Below are 16,928 nucleotides of genomic sequence, written 5' to 3' on the forward strand. Positions count from 1 at the left end.
GGGCAATGTTTTCTGTCATCATTGTGGTCTAGAACCCAATCTATTCTTTGCACACATGTCGGTGTGATATGATTTCCGTTCATGTTGCTCCTATATTGTTAAATACATCCACATACATCTGTTCACTCATGTCATAAATTAGCCTGTTGATGTTAGGTATTTGGTCGCTGGTATCCATCTTGTTTTGGGCAATATTATTGCCCCAAGATTTGTTTGGTGCTGTTCATGCAGATGTCCCATATTGCATACACTATTAGCTCAACATCATTATCAGGGTGTGGGTGGTGTCGTACAAGGGGGAGGGTTCTATTGTGAGCCGAGTGTATATGTATATAGGTCCTATGTGTGACCATTTTTAAATGTTTTTAAATTTGTGTGCTCTTTGTGGTGTTTTGTATGTCCTTATATATTATTTCAATAAAGATTGTATATTTTTTGCATATTCAATCCATTGCCTTGGGTGATCCCCATTTATGGTCTATTTCTTGTCTTGTTTCTTTGGTTTAGCATTATATAGACTTGGTTGGATCCCCGGTCCATATGTGGTGCCCCCGCTTTAGTTACTAGGTTGTTCTGCCTAGTGGGCCCTAACACAAGGACCTTCTGCCCTATTTCCAAGGTGCGCTCTCTGGCCCTCTGATCGTACCATACGTGCTGGCGCCGCTGGGCCACCTGCATGTTCCCACGTACAGCCTGGGTCAGCTCCTGTAGGCGGTCCCGAAATTCCAGCACATAGGGTACAATGGGTACCCCTTCTATGGTGCCCTCCCCTTCCCAGTGTTCTAGCACTAAGTCTAGGGGTCCCCTTACCCGTCTCCCGTATACCAGTTCGAATGGGGAGAACCCCGTGGATTCTTGGGGCACCTCTCGATAGGCAAACAGGAGGTGAGGCAAGAATTTCTCCCAGTCCCTGTAGGTCCTCGTAAAAGTCCCAATGAGTTGTTTTAACGTCCCGTTAAAGCGTTCACACAACCCATTGGTTTGCGGGTGGTACGGGGCGCTTCTAATGGACTTTACGTCGCACAGCTTCCACAGTTGGTTGGTCACCTCTGCTGTAAACTGGGTAACCCGGTCTGAGATAATCTCCCGGGGAAATCCAACTGGTGAGAAAACCTGGAGCAAGGCAGCCGCCACCGTCTCTGCCAGTATGTTAGGTAACGCAACCGCCTCTGGATACCGTGTGGCATAATCTACCACCATCAATATATACCTTTTCCCTGACAGACTGGGTTTGGCTAACGGCCCTATCAGATCGACTGCTACTCGGCTAAATGGTTCCTCCACGATGGGGAGGGGGCGTAATTTAGCCTTGCATTGATCTCCCCTCTTGCCAATGCGCTGGCAACTGTCAAAGGTCTGGCAGTATTGACGAACATCATAGGTTACCCCCGGCCAAAAGAAGTTTTGTGTCAGACGATGCCTGGTGCGACTGACGCCGAAGTGCCTGGCCAAGGGTATGTCATGAGAGATTCGCAGTAACTCCTGCCTATAATTCTTGGGAACTACCAGCTGTCGTTTTATAGTTGGGCTCGTCCCTGTGTGGTGCTGCTCTGTGGTCCGGTAGAGGAGTCCCTGCTTCCATATAAACTGTTCCCCTTCCAGTACCCCTCTCCCCTCCTGTGCCTTCCCACGATATCCCTGCAATGAAGGATCCTCAAGTAACTCCCTCTTAAATTCATCTGGGGTGGCCCAAGAAATGTGTCTGGCTATGGGAATAGGTGTAGAGCTGGGATGTCTTACCTGGGCCTCCTCTGAGTGTGAGTCTGCCTCCGCAGCTTGAGCTTGTCTCCGGGTGGTCACAGGATATGTCTCAGCCAGAGGGGCAACCGAGAAGGCAGACAACATGGGCCCCAAGTCATTTCCCAGCAAAACGTCTGCAGGCAAATCCTCCATCAAGCCGACCTCAACAAGGCCATCCCCAACTCCCCAGTTCAGGTGAATCCTGGCAGTGGGCAGTCGATGTATGGCTCCCCCTTCTACACGGACTGTCACTGTCCGGTCCGTCTTCTCTTGGTCCCGGACGAGATGAGGCTTCACAAGGGTCAAAGTTGCTCCGGAATCTCTTAGTCTATGCATGCGTTTCCCATTAACCCACACGACCTGTCGATGCTGTTGTCGATTATCTGCCCGGGCTGCCTGCACGGGGTCTACTTCATGCAGCACTTCCTCCATGTCTTCCACCCCTTGGTTAGTTGTAGCCCCCAATGCCGGGTCAGCTTCGCCTTGGTAGCAGTGTACAGTGGCCCGGCGAAAGGTAGCTGTTCCCGCCTTTGGCCACTGGGTATGCTGAGCCCGGTTGGGACATTGTCTTTGCAGGTGGCCCAGCTGACGGCAGGTGTGGCATCGCGCCCCAGGGGAACTGTGGTAGGCCGGGTTTCTAGCTGGTCCCCCTACAATCTTCAGTGGTTTGGGGCCCTCCAGGTCCATGGGCGGACCCCTAGTGACCATCTTTGATCCTGACAACTGAGGCCTCCTGGCGTCATGATGTTCATCGGCCAGACGAGCGGCTTCCTCAAGAGTCATTGGCCGCCTGTCCCGAAGCCATTCCTGTGTCTCGGGGTTTAGTCCATTAAAGAATCGTTCTAACAAGAAGAGCTGGAGGATGTCCTCCTTAGTGATTGCTTGGCTCCCTTGTACCCACTGTAGCAGTGACCGCCGTAATTTACAGGCCCATTCAGCGTGGGAATCGGTTACTCGTTTTATAAGTCCGCTGAACTTTTGGCGGTATGCCTCTGGTGTCAGCGCATACCGGGCCAAGATCACTTCTTTGATCCGCTCATAGTCCATACAGTCCTCATCAGGTACCGTGCGATAGGCGTCCGCTGCCCGGCCTGTCAGCTTGCTGGCCAGAATCTGAACCCGTTCCTCCGGCTTCACTTGATGAAGGTCACACTGCCGCTCAAAGTCCTGCAGAAAGCCATCAATGTCTTCCTCTGCCTCCCCCAACTGTCGGAAGGCATTATACTGGATCTTTTTGTGGCTTACTGTTGAAGGTACCTGGGCGGAAGCCAGAGCTCCCCCTTCTCGCTGACTCTCCTCTCTCCGCTCTGCCATCTCCATCTTGGCCAGCTCTATTCTGGTCCGCTCGGCCATCTTTTCCTTCAGATCAGTACGCACATCAGCCATCACCTCTCATATGATCTCTACTGCAGGGTTTGGGCCATAGAACGCCAGTCTGTTCTTTACCTCCCTCTGGAATTCAGTCTCCTCCACGTTCACATGGGGGGGACGCTGCACTGTCGTGTTCCATGATGGCTGCTATCAAATCCGCTTTTGTTTTGTTGCTGGCGATTACCCCTCGGGCTTCCACCAGATCTTTTAATGTAGTCCTCTTTAACTTCTGGTAGTTGTCTTCCATTCATTCCTTTCCTCCTGTAGAAGGAGTATCAGATCCCACTGCTGCCATCCCAGGCTGCCACCGGGGTCTAACAAGCTGGGGTAACTCTTTCAGTACCACCCCATGTTTCAGGAGGTCTACACTGCTTTTGCTGGGTTCTGAATGAAGGATGCTGGCTGGTATTCCTTGGTTACGTGAGAGCATATAAAAGCTTACTGCTACCCCACGTATTTCCAGTCTAAAAAGAACACCCTTTATTTACAGCACACAGAATATATAACACAGATACCCAGGGCAGGCCAATAGGAAAACAGCTGGCCAGACCTACATTTCAATAGCCGCTGGGGGCCGGAGCCTGCCCCTATTTACTGTGGGAATTACAAAGGTGGGGGGAGGTCAGAAAGAGAATATCTTGTCCAGGGGCGCAGCCTGTGGACTGATGCATTTCACATGGAAACTATTATCTATATATATAATTGCCTAAGGGTTTTTCCGTCTGTCTGTCTTTCTGTCTGTCTTTCTGTCTGTCTTTCTGTCTGTCTGTCCTGGAAACCCCGCATCTCTGATTGGTCGAGACCGCCAGGCCTTGACCAATCAGCAACGGGCACAGCGACGATGATGTCATAAAGGACGTAGACATCCCACGTCTGATTGGTCGAGGCCGCCAGGCCTCGACCAATCAGCAACGGGCACAGCGACGATGATGTCATAATGGTTGCCATGGCGACGATGATGTCATAAAGGTTGCCTCGACCAATCAGCGACGGGCACAGTCTGCCTCGAATTCTGGAATCATCATTGGCCATATACTACGGGGACATGTATATTCTAGAATACCCGATGCGTTAGAATCGGGCCACAATCTAGTACATACATATACTGCATAACATTCTTGGTGCTGGGGGGTTCTGTAACACCTGAGAAGCTAACATGCGGCGGTCAAGACTCCAAAGAGTCCAAATTACGCCAGGCAAGAGCAGAGTCCCAGCTCTTATTACTTCTGGTACAAGAGACGGATGTGCCAATGATCTGTGAGGAGATTCCGCTCAGTAGTATACGCCTGCAGTGAAGAGCAGGAGGCGCGAGTGAGCCGGCCATTTCTTTTAGCACAGACGTCAGTACAGGCGTTGGTCCAGGGTAATACAAGAGACAAGGTGAAAGCTGGTTGAAGTGAAGGCGGCCCAGCGAGCCTTGATAGACTTTGTTAGGAGGACTTATGGCCTAACAGGAAGAGGAGACCCTGCTATGGCCGGTGTTTGCAGAGCAGAGTGTTGTCGACTATAGGAGTCAGGAAAATCACCCTTGTCAGTAGCTAAAATAACATTTGGTTAGAGGCTGATATTACAGTGAGAATGAGGCGGAGAATTCATTGTATATGTAATATTGTATATTTCACCTCATAATCACCCTGTTTTGCATCATTCACTGTTGCCATAGTGATCACAATTCCTATTATCAGGAAATAAATATATTGGTTACTTCCGCATTGTTTTTGGCGGTGTGTTGTATCCGGTCACCTGATTACAGGGGCATATTGGGGGCATTATACAGTGTGGGGGGCATCATATATACTGCATGAGGGGCATATTGGGGGCATTACACTGTGTGGGGGGCATCATATATACTGCATGAGGGGCATATTGGGGGCATTACACTGTGTGGGGGGCATCATATATACTGCATGAGGGGCATAGGGGCATATTGGGGGCATTACACTGTGTGGGGGCCAAGAAAGGGGCCCTGTACTGTGAGAACAATACATTTCCTCACTTCCTGTCTTCCATAGTTGGGTCGTATGTATCTAATAGGAAATCTCCAGCACCTACCTCCACCTGCAGAGCCGCACTCCACATATATGGCTCTGGCTGCTCTGTGCGCACAGGACCTGTGATGAGGTCACAGGAGGGGAGGAGTCAGTGGTCACATGATCAGGGGCCTCAGGGAATGATATCCGCAGTGAAGACGCTACATGGAAACTTCTCCTCAGTCAGTGACATTTCCGCCATTATTCGCCCCTCACTACTGGCACAATTACCCCGCGCCGCCTTTTCTACACAGTGTTGTGTGTGGAATGTAACGTGTGATTTCTCTGGAGACAAATAGACCCCACACATGAGGGAATTATTACCAGTTACCGGACGTCTACTATATGGCGGCATATGATTGTGCTATCGACTCCACACCAGGAGCTAAAATGCCGAAATCTCACTTATTTAACCCCTTTCAGAGTCCGGTTAAGGCTCATACATGACCATCCACCTCTCCAGTCACCGTGAGGGTTTTTAGTTAAAAGGATGGAGGGCGGCGTCCATGCTTGGACTTTAGAGAGATTAATAAAATCTCGGTTCACAATCCCTATTCTTTACCCCTTAGGCTGCCGTTACACTATCAGTATTTGGTCAGTATTTTACATCAGTATTTGTAAGCTAAAACCAGGAGTGGAACAAAGAGGAAAAGTATAATAGAAACATATGCACCAATTCTGGATGTATCACCCCCTCCTGGTTTTGGCTTACAAATACTGATGTAAAATACTGACCAAAAACTGATAGTGTGACGGTAGCCTTATACTTGTCCTGTTTAACCAATATCTGGAGATAAATGATTTTACAAACTCAACGTGAGAGGGGCATATAACCTTATACGTATATGCCATGGAGACGAATGGAAGACCGCCTTCAATACACCTGAGGGGCAGATTGAACATTTGCTGATGTCATTCCGATTAAGCAATGCTCCATCAGTCTTTGAAAATTTCATAAATTATATGTTTTTCTCACTGGTGAATAGATTTGCGGGAGTTTATCTGGATGATATATTGAGTTACTCACGTACTCTGCAGGAGCATCATGAGCATGTCAGACAGCTGGAGTGGGAAAAACTTTACCTAGCAATCCTCCTTTTTGACATTTCGAATAGAGCTCCATCATTAAAAAATGTTCTAGCACCAAGAAAGATAAAAATGATGGAAGATTCACTCAAAGTGGCCTGTCTTCCAAATAAAGTCATTACATGCAATCTGAAAAATTGTCTATGTTGTCACACGATCTGCCATGGTCTCTCTGAATTCACCCTTAATTCTACAGGTGAAATTTTCCCTATCAAAAGTCCCATGTCATATACCATCAGTTATGTTATATATGTGATTATATGCTCATGTCAGAATTTACATGTGGGAAGGACGACCCAACCCCTCCACAAAAGGCAGAACTCACACCGTTCCAATATTCAATAGGGTTTTCTCAATCATGTGCTTTCACGCCACTGCACCACCAAACACAATAAAGATGACAAGCAGCTGAAAATATTCCCCATAGAGGAGATTCCCCCACAGGGTCAGAATCGCATTGAATTACTAAATCGGAAAGAAATCTTTTGGATTTATAAACGAAACACCCTTAATCCAAATGGACTCATCGAAATCACAGATGTATTTTTGTCACCACCTTTTTTACTTCATTAATTGTATTATTTATTATAACATTTTATTGTCATATTCATCATACATTTTATTGGCCTATTCATTGGGATCTTAATTATTTTAATATTTTTTAACATACTTCTAATACATTCAAACATTTGTCATATTTTTTATCACCTTTATTTATAATACAGTTTTAATACATTTCTACTATAATAACACATAGTTTGTTTATATCAAATTGGGTAATTATTCTTTTCATATTCTGATATACTCTATATACTACACAGCTGCCACCAATTCCTGTGTGTAGTTTGTTCCCGTGTTTTTTCGTTGTCCCTGGCATCCAGAGTGCTCCTCTGATGGATTGTCCGTTCTGTAGCCTGAGTGATCAGCCGACGCTCCTTGTATCGTTTATTCACCTCATCTACAACACATCCCTCATTTTCCCTCACTCCCATTCACTACACGTTCTATCAGTTTCCACCATAGTAGCTTGACCCTGATACATGCTCACTAGGTTTATGCCTCCTGTTACCAGAACAGCCGCGATCAGGAACCAACACGCCCTCTTCGAATAGACTGCCGTCACATACAAGATTCAATCACATTCTTGTTTTGTCAGCACTTCCATTTCTCACTATGTAAACCCCAGGATGACATTCATTCTTATTACTTACTAGCTGAAGAGCCCGGCGTTGCCTGGGCATAGTAAATATCTGTGGTTAGTTATAGCACCTCACTTCTCTTATTTTCCCATCACGCCTCTCATTTTCCCCCTCACATCTCTCATTTTTCCCCTCACTCCTCTTATTTTCCCCCTCACTCCTCTCATTCCCCCCTAACACTTGTCATTTCGACCTCACATCTGTCATTTTCCGATCACTCCACAATTTTCCCTCACTCCTTTTCATTTTCACCTCACACCCCTCATTTTCACCTCACACCTCTCATTTTCCCCTCAGTATATACATGTTTGTCATCACCCTTATACATAGTATATACCTCTTCAACATATTCATTAATGATCTGGTAGAAGGTTTACACAGTAAAATATCGATATTTGCAGATGATACAAAACTATGTAAAGCAGTTAATACAAGAGAAGATAGTTTTCTGCTACAGATGGATCTGGATAAGTTGGAAACTTGGGCTGAAAGGTGGCAGATGAGGTTTAACAATGATAAATGTAAGGTTATACACATGGGAAGAAGGAATCAATATCACCATTACACACTGAACGGGAAACCACTGGGTAAATCTGACAGGGAGAAGGACTTGGGGATCCTAGTTAATGATAAACTTACCTGGAGCAGCCAGTGCCAGGCAGCAGCTGCCAAGGCAAACAGGATCATGGGGTGCATTAAGAGGTCTGGATACACATGATGAGAGCATTATACTGCCTCTGTACAAATCCCTAGTTAGACCGCACATGGAGTACTGTGTCCAGTTTTGGACACCGGTGCTCAGGAAGGATATAATGGAACTAGAGAGAGTACAAAGGAGGGCAACAAAATTAATAAAGGGGATGGGAGATCTACAATACCCAGATAGATTAGCGAAATTAGGATTATTTAGTCTAGAAAAAAGACGACTGAGGGGCGATCTAATAACCATGTATAAGTATATAAGGGGACAATACAAATATCTCGCTGAGGATCTGTTTATACCAAGGAAGGTGACGGGCACAAGGGGGCATTCTTTGCGTCTGGAGGAGAGAAGGTTTTTCCACCAACATAGAAGAGGATTCTTTACTGTTAGGGCAGTGAGAATCTGCAATTGCTTGCCTGAGGAGTTGGTGATGGCGAACTCAGTCGAGGGGTTCAAGAGAGGCCTGGATGTCTTCCTGGAGCAGAACAATATTGTATCATACAATTATTAGGTTCTGTAGAAGGACGTAGATCTGGGGATTTATTATGATGGAATATAGGCTGAACTGGATGGACAAATGTCTTTTTTCGGCCTTACTAGCTATGTTACTATGTTACTATGTTACCTGTATGTCATCTCCTGTATATAGTATATACCTGTATGTCATCTCCCCTGTATATAGTATACCTGCTGCATGTCATCTCCTCCTCTATATACCTATGTGTCATCTCCTCTTTTATATAGTATATACCTGTATGTCATCTCCTCCTGTATATAGTATATACATGTGTCATCTCCTCCTGTATATATAGTATATACCTGTGTGTCATCTCCTCCTGTATATAGTATATACCTGTGTGTCATCTCCTCCTGTATATAGTATGTACCTGTATGTCATCTCCTCCTGTATATAGTATATACCTGTGTGTCACCTCCTCCTGGATATAGTATATACCAGTGTGTCATCTCCCCTGTATATAGTATATACCTGTGTGTCATCTCCCCTGTATATAGTATGTACCTGTATGTCATCTCCTCCTGTATATAGTATATACCTGTGTGTCATCTCCTCCTGGATATAGTATATACCAGTGTGTCATCTCCCCTGTATATAGTATATACCTGTGTGTCATCTCCCCTGTATATAGTATGTACCAGTATGTCATCTCCTCCTGTATATAGTATGTACCTGTATGTCATCTGCTCCTGTATATAGTATATACCTGTTGTGGGGAATATAGCTCAGCAGGGATCTTTGCTTTGGTCCAAGCAGGTGGCTATGGAGTCACAACGGAGAATAGCAGGCTAGCGAGTTCCACACAGGTATGTGTCAGGTGTATTTATTGTACACATTTATTTATTGTACCGCACATGGAGTACTGACCGCACATGGAGTACTGTGTCCAGTTTTGGGCACCGGTGCTCAGGAAGGATATAATGGAACTAGAGAGAGTACAAAGGAGGGCAACAAAATTAATACAGGGGATGGGAGAACTACAATACCCAGATAGATTAGCGAAATTAGGATTATTTAGTCTAGAAAAAAGACGACTGAGGGGCGATCTAATAACCATGTATAAGTATATAAGGGGACAATACAAATATCTCGCTGAGGATCTGTTTATACCAAGGAAGGTGACGGGCACAAGGGGGCATTCTTTGCGTCTGGAGGAGAGAAGGTTTTTCCACCAACATAGAAGAGGATTCTTTACTGTTAGGGCAGTGAGAATCTGGAATTGCTTGCCTGAGGAGGTGGTGATGGCGAACTCAGTCGAGGGGTTCAAGAGAGGCCTGGATGTCTTCCTGGAGCAGAACAATATTGTATCATACAATTAGGTTCTGTAGAAGGACGTAGATCTGGGGATTTATTATGATGGAATATAGGCTGAACTGGATGGACAAATGTCTTTTTTCGGCCTTACTAACTATGTTACTATGTTACATTTGCCGTACAATGTTACACGTGCCAAACATGAAATAAAATGTCTAAGGCCGTCTGGCCACTAACTAACAACAAGATACTAAATGCAAAATAAACCTACACAACAAGAAAGAAGTTTGTGCAACCTTAAGGTACCTTCACACTAAGCGACGCTGCAGCGATACCGACAACGATGTCGATCGCTGCAGCGTCGCTGTTTGGTCGCTGGAGAGCTGTCACACAGACAGCTCTCCAGCGACCAACGATGTCGGTAACCAGGGTAAACATCGGGTTACTAAGCGCAGGGCCGCGCTTAGTAACCCGATGTTTACCCTGGTTACCAGCGTAAAAGTAAAAAAAACAAACACTACATACTTACCTTCAGCTGTCTGTCCCCGGCGCTCTGCTTTCCTCTGCACTGTGTGAGCACAGCGGCCGGAAAGCAGAGCGGTGACGTCACCGCTCTGCTTTCCGGCTGACCGGCGCTCACAGCCAGTGCAGGAAGCAGAGCGCTGGGGACAGACAGCTGAAGGTAAGTATGTAGTGTTTGTTTTTTTTACTTTTACGCTGGTAACCAGGGTAAACATCGGGTTACTAAGCGCGGCCCTGCGCTTAGTAACCCGATGTTTACCCTGGTCACCAGTGAAGACATCGCTGAATCGGTGTCACACACACCGATTCAGCGATGTCTGCGGGAGATCCAGCGACGAAAGAAAGTCCTGACCTTCTAGCTCCGACCAACGACATCACAGCAGGATCCTGATCGCTGCTGCGTGTCAAACACAACGATATCGCTAGCCAAGACGCTGCAACGTCACGGATCGCTAGCGATATCGTTGTGAAGTTGTTTAGTGTGAAGGTACCTTAACTGTGTCAGCTTCCCAGACCAGCAGATGAGAGAGACTGAGATCCCAGCAGTTCCTGATTATATCAGCTGAAGCAGTCAGGAGTCAAAAGCTGGATTGCATGTGTGGAAGGGAAGCACCAATCCTTTCAGGCTGATCACTAAAGAAACCAGGACCAGATTACAATGAAATAAACAGCTTCACAATAAATACCGTGATACATATGAAATGAAATGGGGAGAAACATATCTGTTTTCTAGTACTTCTCCCTTTGGCACCTCACATACCCCCTTCCTCTGTTCGAGCCTGTAGGGTCGGACACGACGAGTCACTAAGCAGTGTGTTTTAGATAATGCATCTGCATTCCCGTGCGCTGTGCCTGCCCTGTGCTCAACGGAAAAGTTAAAAGGTTGTAATGCCAAGAACCAGTGTGTCACCCTCACATTGCCCTCTTTTGCGCGGGACATCCATGTTAGGGGTGAATGGTCCATTACTAGCCTAAATTGGCGACCTAGTAAATAATAGCGTAAGGTGTATAGGGCCCATTTTATAGCCAGGGCTTCCCGCTCAACCACGCTATAATTCTTTTCTGCCCTAGTAAGCTTTCTGCTTAGATAGACCACTGGGTGTTCCTCGCCATTCACTTCCTGTGACAATACTGCACCGAGGCCGACACCAGAGGCGTCCGTTTGGACAATAAACTCCCGTTTAAAGTCAGGGACAACCAACACTGGTTGGTCACAGAGGACCGTTTTTAAATACTGAAAGGCCTTCTCTGCTTCTGCGTTCCACTTTACTGTGATAGATTTTGAGCCCTTGGTAAGGTCTGTGAGAGGGGCCGCGATGGTGGCAAAATGTTTGATGAACCGCCTATAATAACCAGCGATCCCCAAAAAGGCTCCGACTTGCTTTTTGGTGACCGGTCGTGGCCAATTCTGAATAGCGTCCACCTTATTGGTCTGTGGCTTTACGACTCCTCGCCCTATGCTATATCCCAGATAGCGAGCTTCTTCCAATCCCAAAGTACATTTCTTAGGATTGGCAGTTAACCCAGCAGCTTTTATCGAGTCTAGGACGGCTTGTACTTTTGACAAATGTGTGTCCCAGTCATCACTAAAGACAATGATATCGTCCAAGTATGCGGACGCATAGTGGACGCGAGGTTTTAGGACAATATCCATTAGACGTTGGAAGGTGGCTGCAGCACCATGTAACCCAAATGGCATATCACGGTACTGGGACAGTCCCTGGGGCGTTACAAAGGCCGTTTTCTCATTGGCTGAATCCGTGAGGGGAATCTGCCAATAACCTTTTGTTAAGTCGATAGTGGATATGTACCTGGCCGAACCCAGTCTCTCTATAAGTTCATCAACTCTCGGCATCGGGTAGGCATCAAATTTCGATACCTCATTTAATTTCCGAAAATCATTACAAAATCGAATTGTCCCATCGGGTTTGGGCACCAGCACGATTGGGCTAGCCCAATCACTCCGGGACTTTTCAATGACTCCAAGTTCTAACATTTTCTCGACTTCCTGGGCAATGGCTTGTCTCCGAGCCTCCGGAATTCGATATGGTTTTAGTCGTACCCGGGCCTGTGGATCAGTAATGATATCATGTTTAATTAAGTGAGTACGGCCAGGAAGGTCTGAAAAAACCTCTGCGTTTTTCTGTATAAATTCCTTAGTCTCTCGTTTTTTACTTTCGGATAGTGTCTCTGCAATACCCACCTCTGGCACTGCTACCTGGAGGTCATTTACCACAGATGGGGGTGCCCTACGAGGTCCATCATTAAGGGTGGCTTTTGTCATTAGACTCTCCCTATCCCGCCAGGCCTTAAGCAAGTTTATGTGGTAGATTTGTTCGGTTTTCCTCTTGTCTGGTTGATATATCTTATAATTCACTTCACCTATTCTCTCCAACACATCGTATGGGCCCTGCCACTTTGCAAGAAATTTATTTTCTACCGTAGGTACTAATACTAACACCCTGTCTCCTGGTTGGAAGACTCGTGTTTTAGCCGCTCGGTTATATACTGTGCTTTGGGCCTGTTGCGCACGTTCTAAACATTCCTTAACTATTGGCATGACTGCCTCAATTCTATCTTGCATAAGCATTACGTGTTCAATTACACTGCGATAAGGAGTCACCTCTTGTTCCCAAGTCTCTTTAGCAATATCTAACAGGCCTCTAGGACATCACCCGTAAACTAACTCAAAAGGCGAAAAGCCTGTGGAGGATTGGGGTACTATATACCCGTATAGCGAACAGGAGATATGGTAGGAGAGCATCCCAATCCCTCCCGTCCTTATCTACTACCCTTTTCAACATTCCCTTCAGGGTTTTATTAAATCGCTCCACCAATCTGTCAGTCTGAGGGTGATATACTGAAGTATGCAAGTGGGAGATTTTTAGTAGCTTACATAAGTCCTTAAGTATTCGAGACATAAAGGGGGTTCCCTGATCCGTTAGTATTTCTTTCGGAATGCCAGTGCGAGAATACATATTAATAAGCTCCTTTGAAATTGCTTTCGCATTGGCATTCCGCAGAGGCACTGCTTCAGGGAAACGAGTGGCATAATCTAGTACTACCAAAATGTACTGATGACCCCTGGCAGATTTAACTAATGGACCCACTATATCCATTGCTATCCTCTCGAAGGGCACCTCTATTATTGGTAAGGGCACAAGAGGGCTTCTAAAATGTGACATAGGTGTGGCCAATTGACACGTAGGACAGGACTGACAATACCGGGTCACGTCCCCCCTAGACCCGGCCAAAAGAAACGCTGCAGAATACGGTGTTTTGTTTTTTATCCGGCCAGGTGTCCCCCACAAGGGATGTTTATGTGTCAGTTTCAAAACTACCTGGCAAAAGGACTTGGGCACCACTAGTTGCTCTACCGCCACCCCTCGCACTTTGTCTATGTGATACAACATACCCTGTTGCACCGCTACATGTGGGAACTCATTTTTGGCCCCTGGGTACAATGGTCTTCCCTCAGAGACCTTTACATTTTCCCATGCCCTTGCCAGAGTAGGTCCAGCAAAATAAACGTTTCGGTCAAACAATCAGACCTTCTTCAGTACGACCGACTGCTGGAGTGTAGATGTATACAAGGTACTAGTATATGCAGAGAGGCTCCTATGATGGGATTTTATTTCTTTGACCTCGAATAACTGTCATGGAAGTATGTGTATTAAATCCACACTGGGAATGTAGATAGTCTGAATAAAACGTTTTAGAAGGGACACTCTGAGAATGCAGGCACATTAGAAGTAAAATCCAAGAGTTTTGGCTTGAAGTGCGGTGGTCTAAACCACAAAGAGCAGGAGGAGCGATGATTCAATGCACGGTGTTACATGGAGCCTAATCAGCGCAGGAAAGCTCCGGAATAAGACGGGCAGAACAGAATTGAATCATCGCTCCTCCTGCTCTTTGTGGTTTAGACCACCGCACTTCAAGCCAAAACTCTTGGATTTTACTTCTAATGTGCCTGCATTCTCAGAGTGTCCCTTCTAAAACGTTTTATTCAGACTATCTACATTCCCAGTGTGGATTTAATACACATACTTCCATGACAGTTATTCGAGGTCATAGAAATAAAATCCCATCATAGGAGCCTCTCTGCATATACTAGTACCTTGTATACATCTACACTCCAGCAGTCGGTCGTACTGAAGAAGGTCTGATTGTTTGACCGAAACGTTTATTTTGCTGGACTGCTATTCAAAGTAATAAATCATTTTCTTTATTATCACTATCCACCAAGTTGAGTGCCAAGTTATTTACTTACTGTATACTGGTGTGGGAAACCTCTCTTGAGCACCGACACAGCTGTGCCACGTTATACACTACTACTTGCCAGAGTAGGGTCCTGGTGTTGAGCGGTCCCGAACTTACCACGGGTCACCTCAAGACCTGGCATTTCTATAGCCTCCTCTAGTTCACTTGTGTCGCCTGTATATACAGCCAGAGGTGAGTCTACAGATTCTGGAGTTTCCTCTGAGATGGACTCCCCCCTTCTTGCTGCAATAGCTCAGTGGTTAGCCCCACGGCACCCTCCTCAACTAGAGTGTTCATGCCATTTTTAAGGCTCCACAAGTCCCAAAATAAGGGAAAGTCTCTCCCCAATAATACATCATGTCCCATAGACTTTAGGACTGCTGCTTGATGTCTTTTGGTTCCTACTGGCATGGCAAGGGTGACCCAGGCAGTGGTGTAATTTTTTATATCGCCATGGATGCAACTAATGCCCAGGGTTGAGTTCGTTAGGGCTGTAGGGTCCACCAAACTGGCATGTACCAGAGTTACTTGACTGCCGGAATCCAAGACGGCATTCACACTATGGCCATCGACCTCGAGACAACACACGTGTCGTTCATTTCCTGTGAGGACCTCTGCAACACAGACTGACTGTACATATCCCTCTGAGCACCCCCTAATTGGGTATACGAGTGCGCCCCCTCTTGTTCTTGTTTATGCATATAACGAAAGGTGTCTCATAGCGTTACAGTCCATTGGCTCTGTAGTCATTGGGCAGTTAGCTGCTACATGGCCAAGCCCGCGACATCGCCAACATTGTATAGGTCCTTGCTTCCTCGCTGGAGACGCCTGATAGGGTCTGCTGAATTGCTGTGAGACTGTACCGCCTCCATAGTCCTTTGTGGGTCTGCTACCCTTTATTGCAACGTTCTCTTCTTTTGAAGATGAAGTAGGTTTCGCAGTATTTTCTGGCGATTTCTTGGGAGCCCAGCGAGGTGATAACGTCCCTTGGAGTAGGCTTTCGGAAGCATTGTAGCGTTCGACCATATTCACCAACTGGTCGGCTGTAGATGGGTCACCCTGTCCAACCTACCTCTGTATCTTAGCGGGTAAGGACCGCAGGTACTTGTCTAGAACAACACGTTCCACCATCTCTGCGGATGTCAAAATCTCTGGTTGCAGCCATTTTTTTACTAGATGGATAAGATCATGCATTTGTGAGCGGGCTGGCTGATGTTCCACAAAAGTCCATAAATGTACCCTCTGTGCTCGTACATATTTGTTTACTCCAAGCCTTGCCAGGATTTCGCCTTTTAATTTGGTATAATTCATAGCATCCACTCCACTTAGATCGTAATAGGCCTTTTGTGGGTCCCCGCTCAAAAATGGCGCAACCACTTCAGCCCACCTGTCCACCGGTAAATGCTCACGTTCTGCAATACGTTCAAATACGGTGAGATACGCTTCTACATCATCGTCAGCAGTCATTTTAAGCAGGGTTTTTTGTACGGCTTTCTGTGCACTAGCAACACTTTGTGCATGATCCCTCTCATCTCGGGGCTGCCGAATCAAAGCCTGCTTTATTGCATTCAACTACTCTTGCTGAATCTGGTTTTGCTGGTCCAGGGCTTGCTGGAAGTAAGTATTGGTCTGCTGTTCTTGAACATTTGCCTGCAATAACTGTTTCACTAGTTCCTCCATATTACTGAACTCTTGGCTCTTCAAAAGCACAGGAGCTTTCAGCCAGGACATACACAGAGAACTTTATCTGCAGTCACAGTCCTTAGCCACAAGTGCCCGCATTTGAAACACCATTTGTGGGGAATATAGCTCAGCAGGGATCTTTGCTTTGGCCCAAGCAGGTGGCTATGGAGTCACAACGGAGAATAGCAGGCTAGCGAGTTCCACACAGGTATGTGTCAGGTGTATTTATTGTACACATTTGCCGTACAATGTTACACGTGCCAAACATTAAATAAAATGTCTAAGGCCGTCTGGCCACTAACTAACAACAAGATACTAACTGCAAAATAAACCTACACAACAATAAAGAAGTTTGTGCAACCTTACTGTGTCAGCTTCCCAGACCAGCAGATGAGAGAGACTGAGATCCCAGCAGTTCCTGATTATATCAGCTGAAGCAGTCAGGAGTCAAAAGCTGGATTGCATGTGTGGAAGGGAAGCACCAATCCTTTCAGGCTGATCACTAAAGAAACCAGGACCGGATTACAGTGAAATAAACAGCTTCACAATCAATACCGTGATAC

At 46.2% G+C, this 16,928-nt stretch overlaps 1 protein-coding gene across 2 annotated transcripts in view; it reads right to left on the minus strand.

Moving 5' to 3' along the window:
* Positions 1-5,220, minus strand: part of LOC138663243 (zinc finger protein 773-like) — a 40,110-nt gene extending 34,890 nt beyond the window's left edge. The window contains exon 1 of one of the 2 annotated variants that reach the window (XM_069749407.1): positions 5,164-5,220. In XM_069749407.1, coding sequence (XP_069605508.1) covers positions 5,164-5,190 — 27 coding nt within the window. In that variant the 5' untranslated portion in view covers positions 5,191-5,220. The remainder of the gene's footprint in view (positions 1-5,163) is intronic. The other variant, XM_069749408.1, reaches the window with a different exon arrangement.
* Positions 5,221-16,928: the final 11,708 nt, after the last annotated feature.

Source organism: Ranitomeya imitator, chromosome 2, assembly GCF_032444005.1.
Source record: "Ranitomeya imitator isolate aRanImi1 chromosome 2, aRanImi1.pri, whole genome shotgun sequence".
Taxonomy (NCBI): domain Eukaryota; kingdom Metazoa; phylum Chordata; class Amphibia; order Anura; family Dendrobatidae; genus Ranitomeya; species Ranitomeya imitator.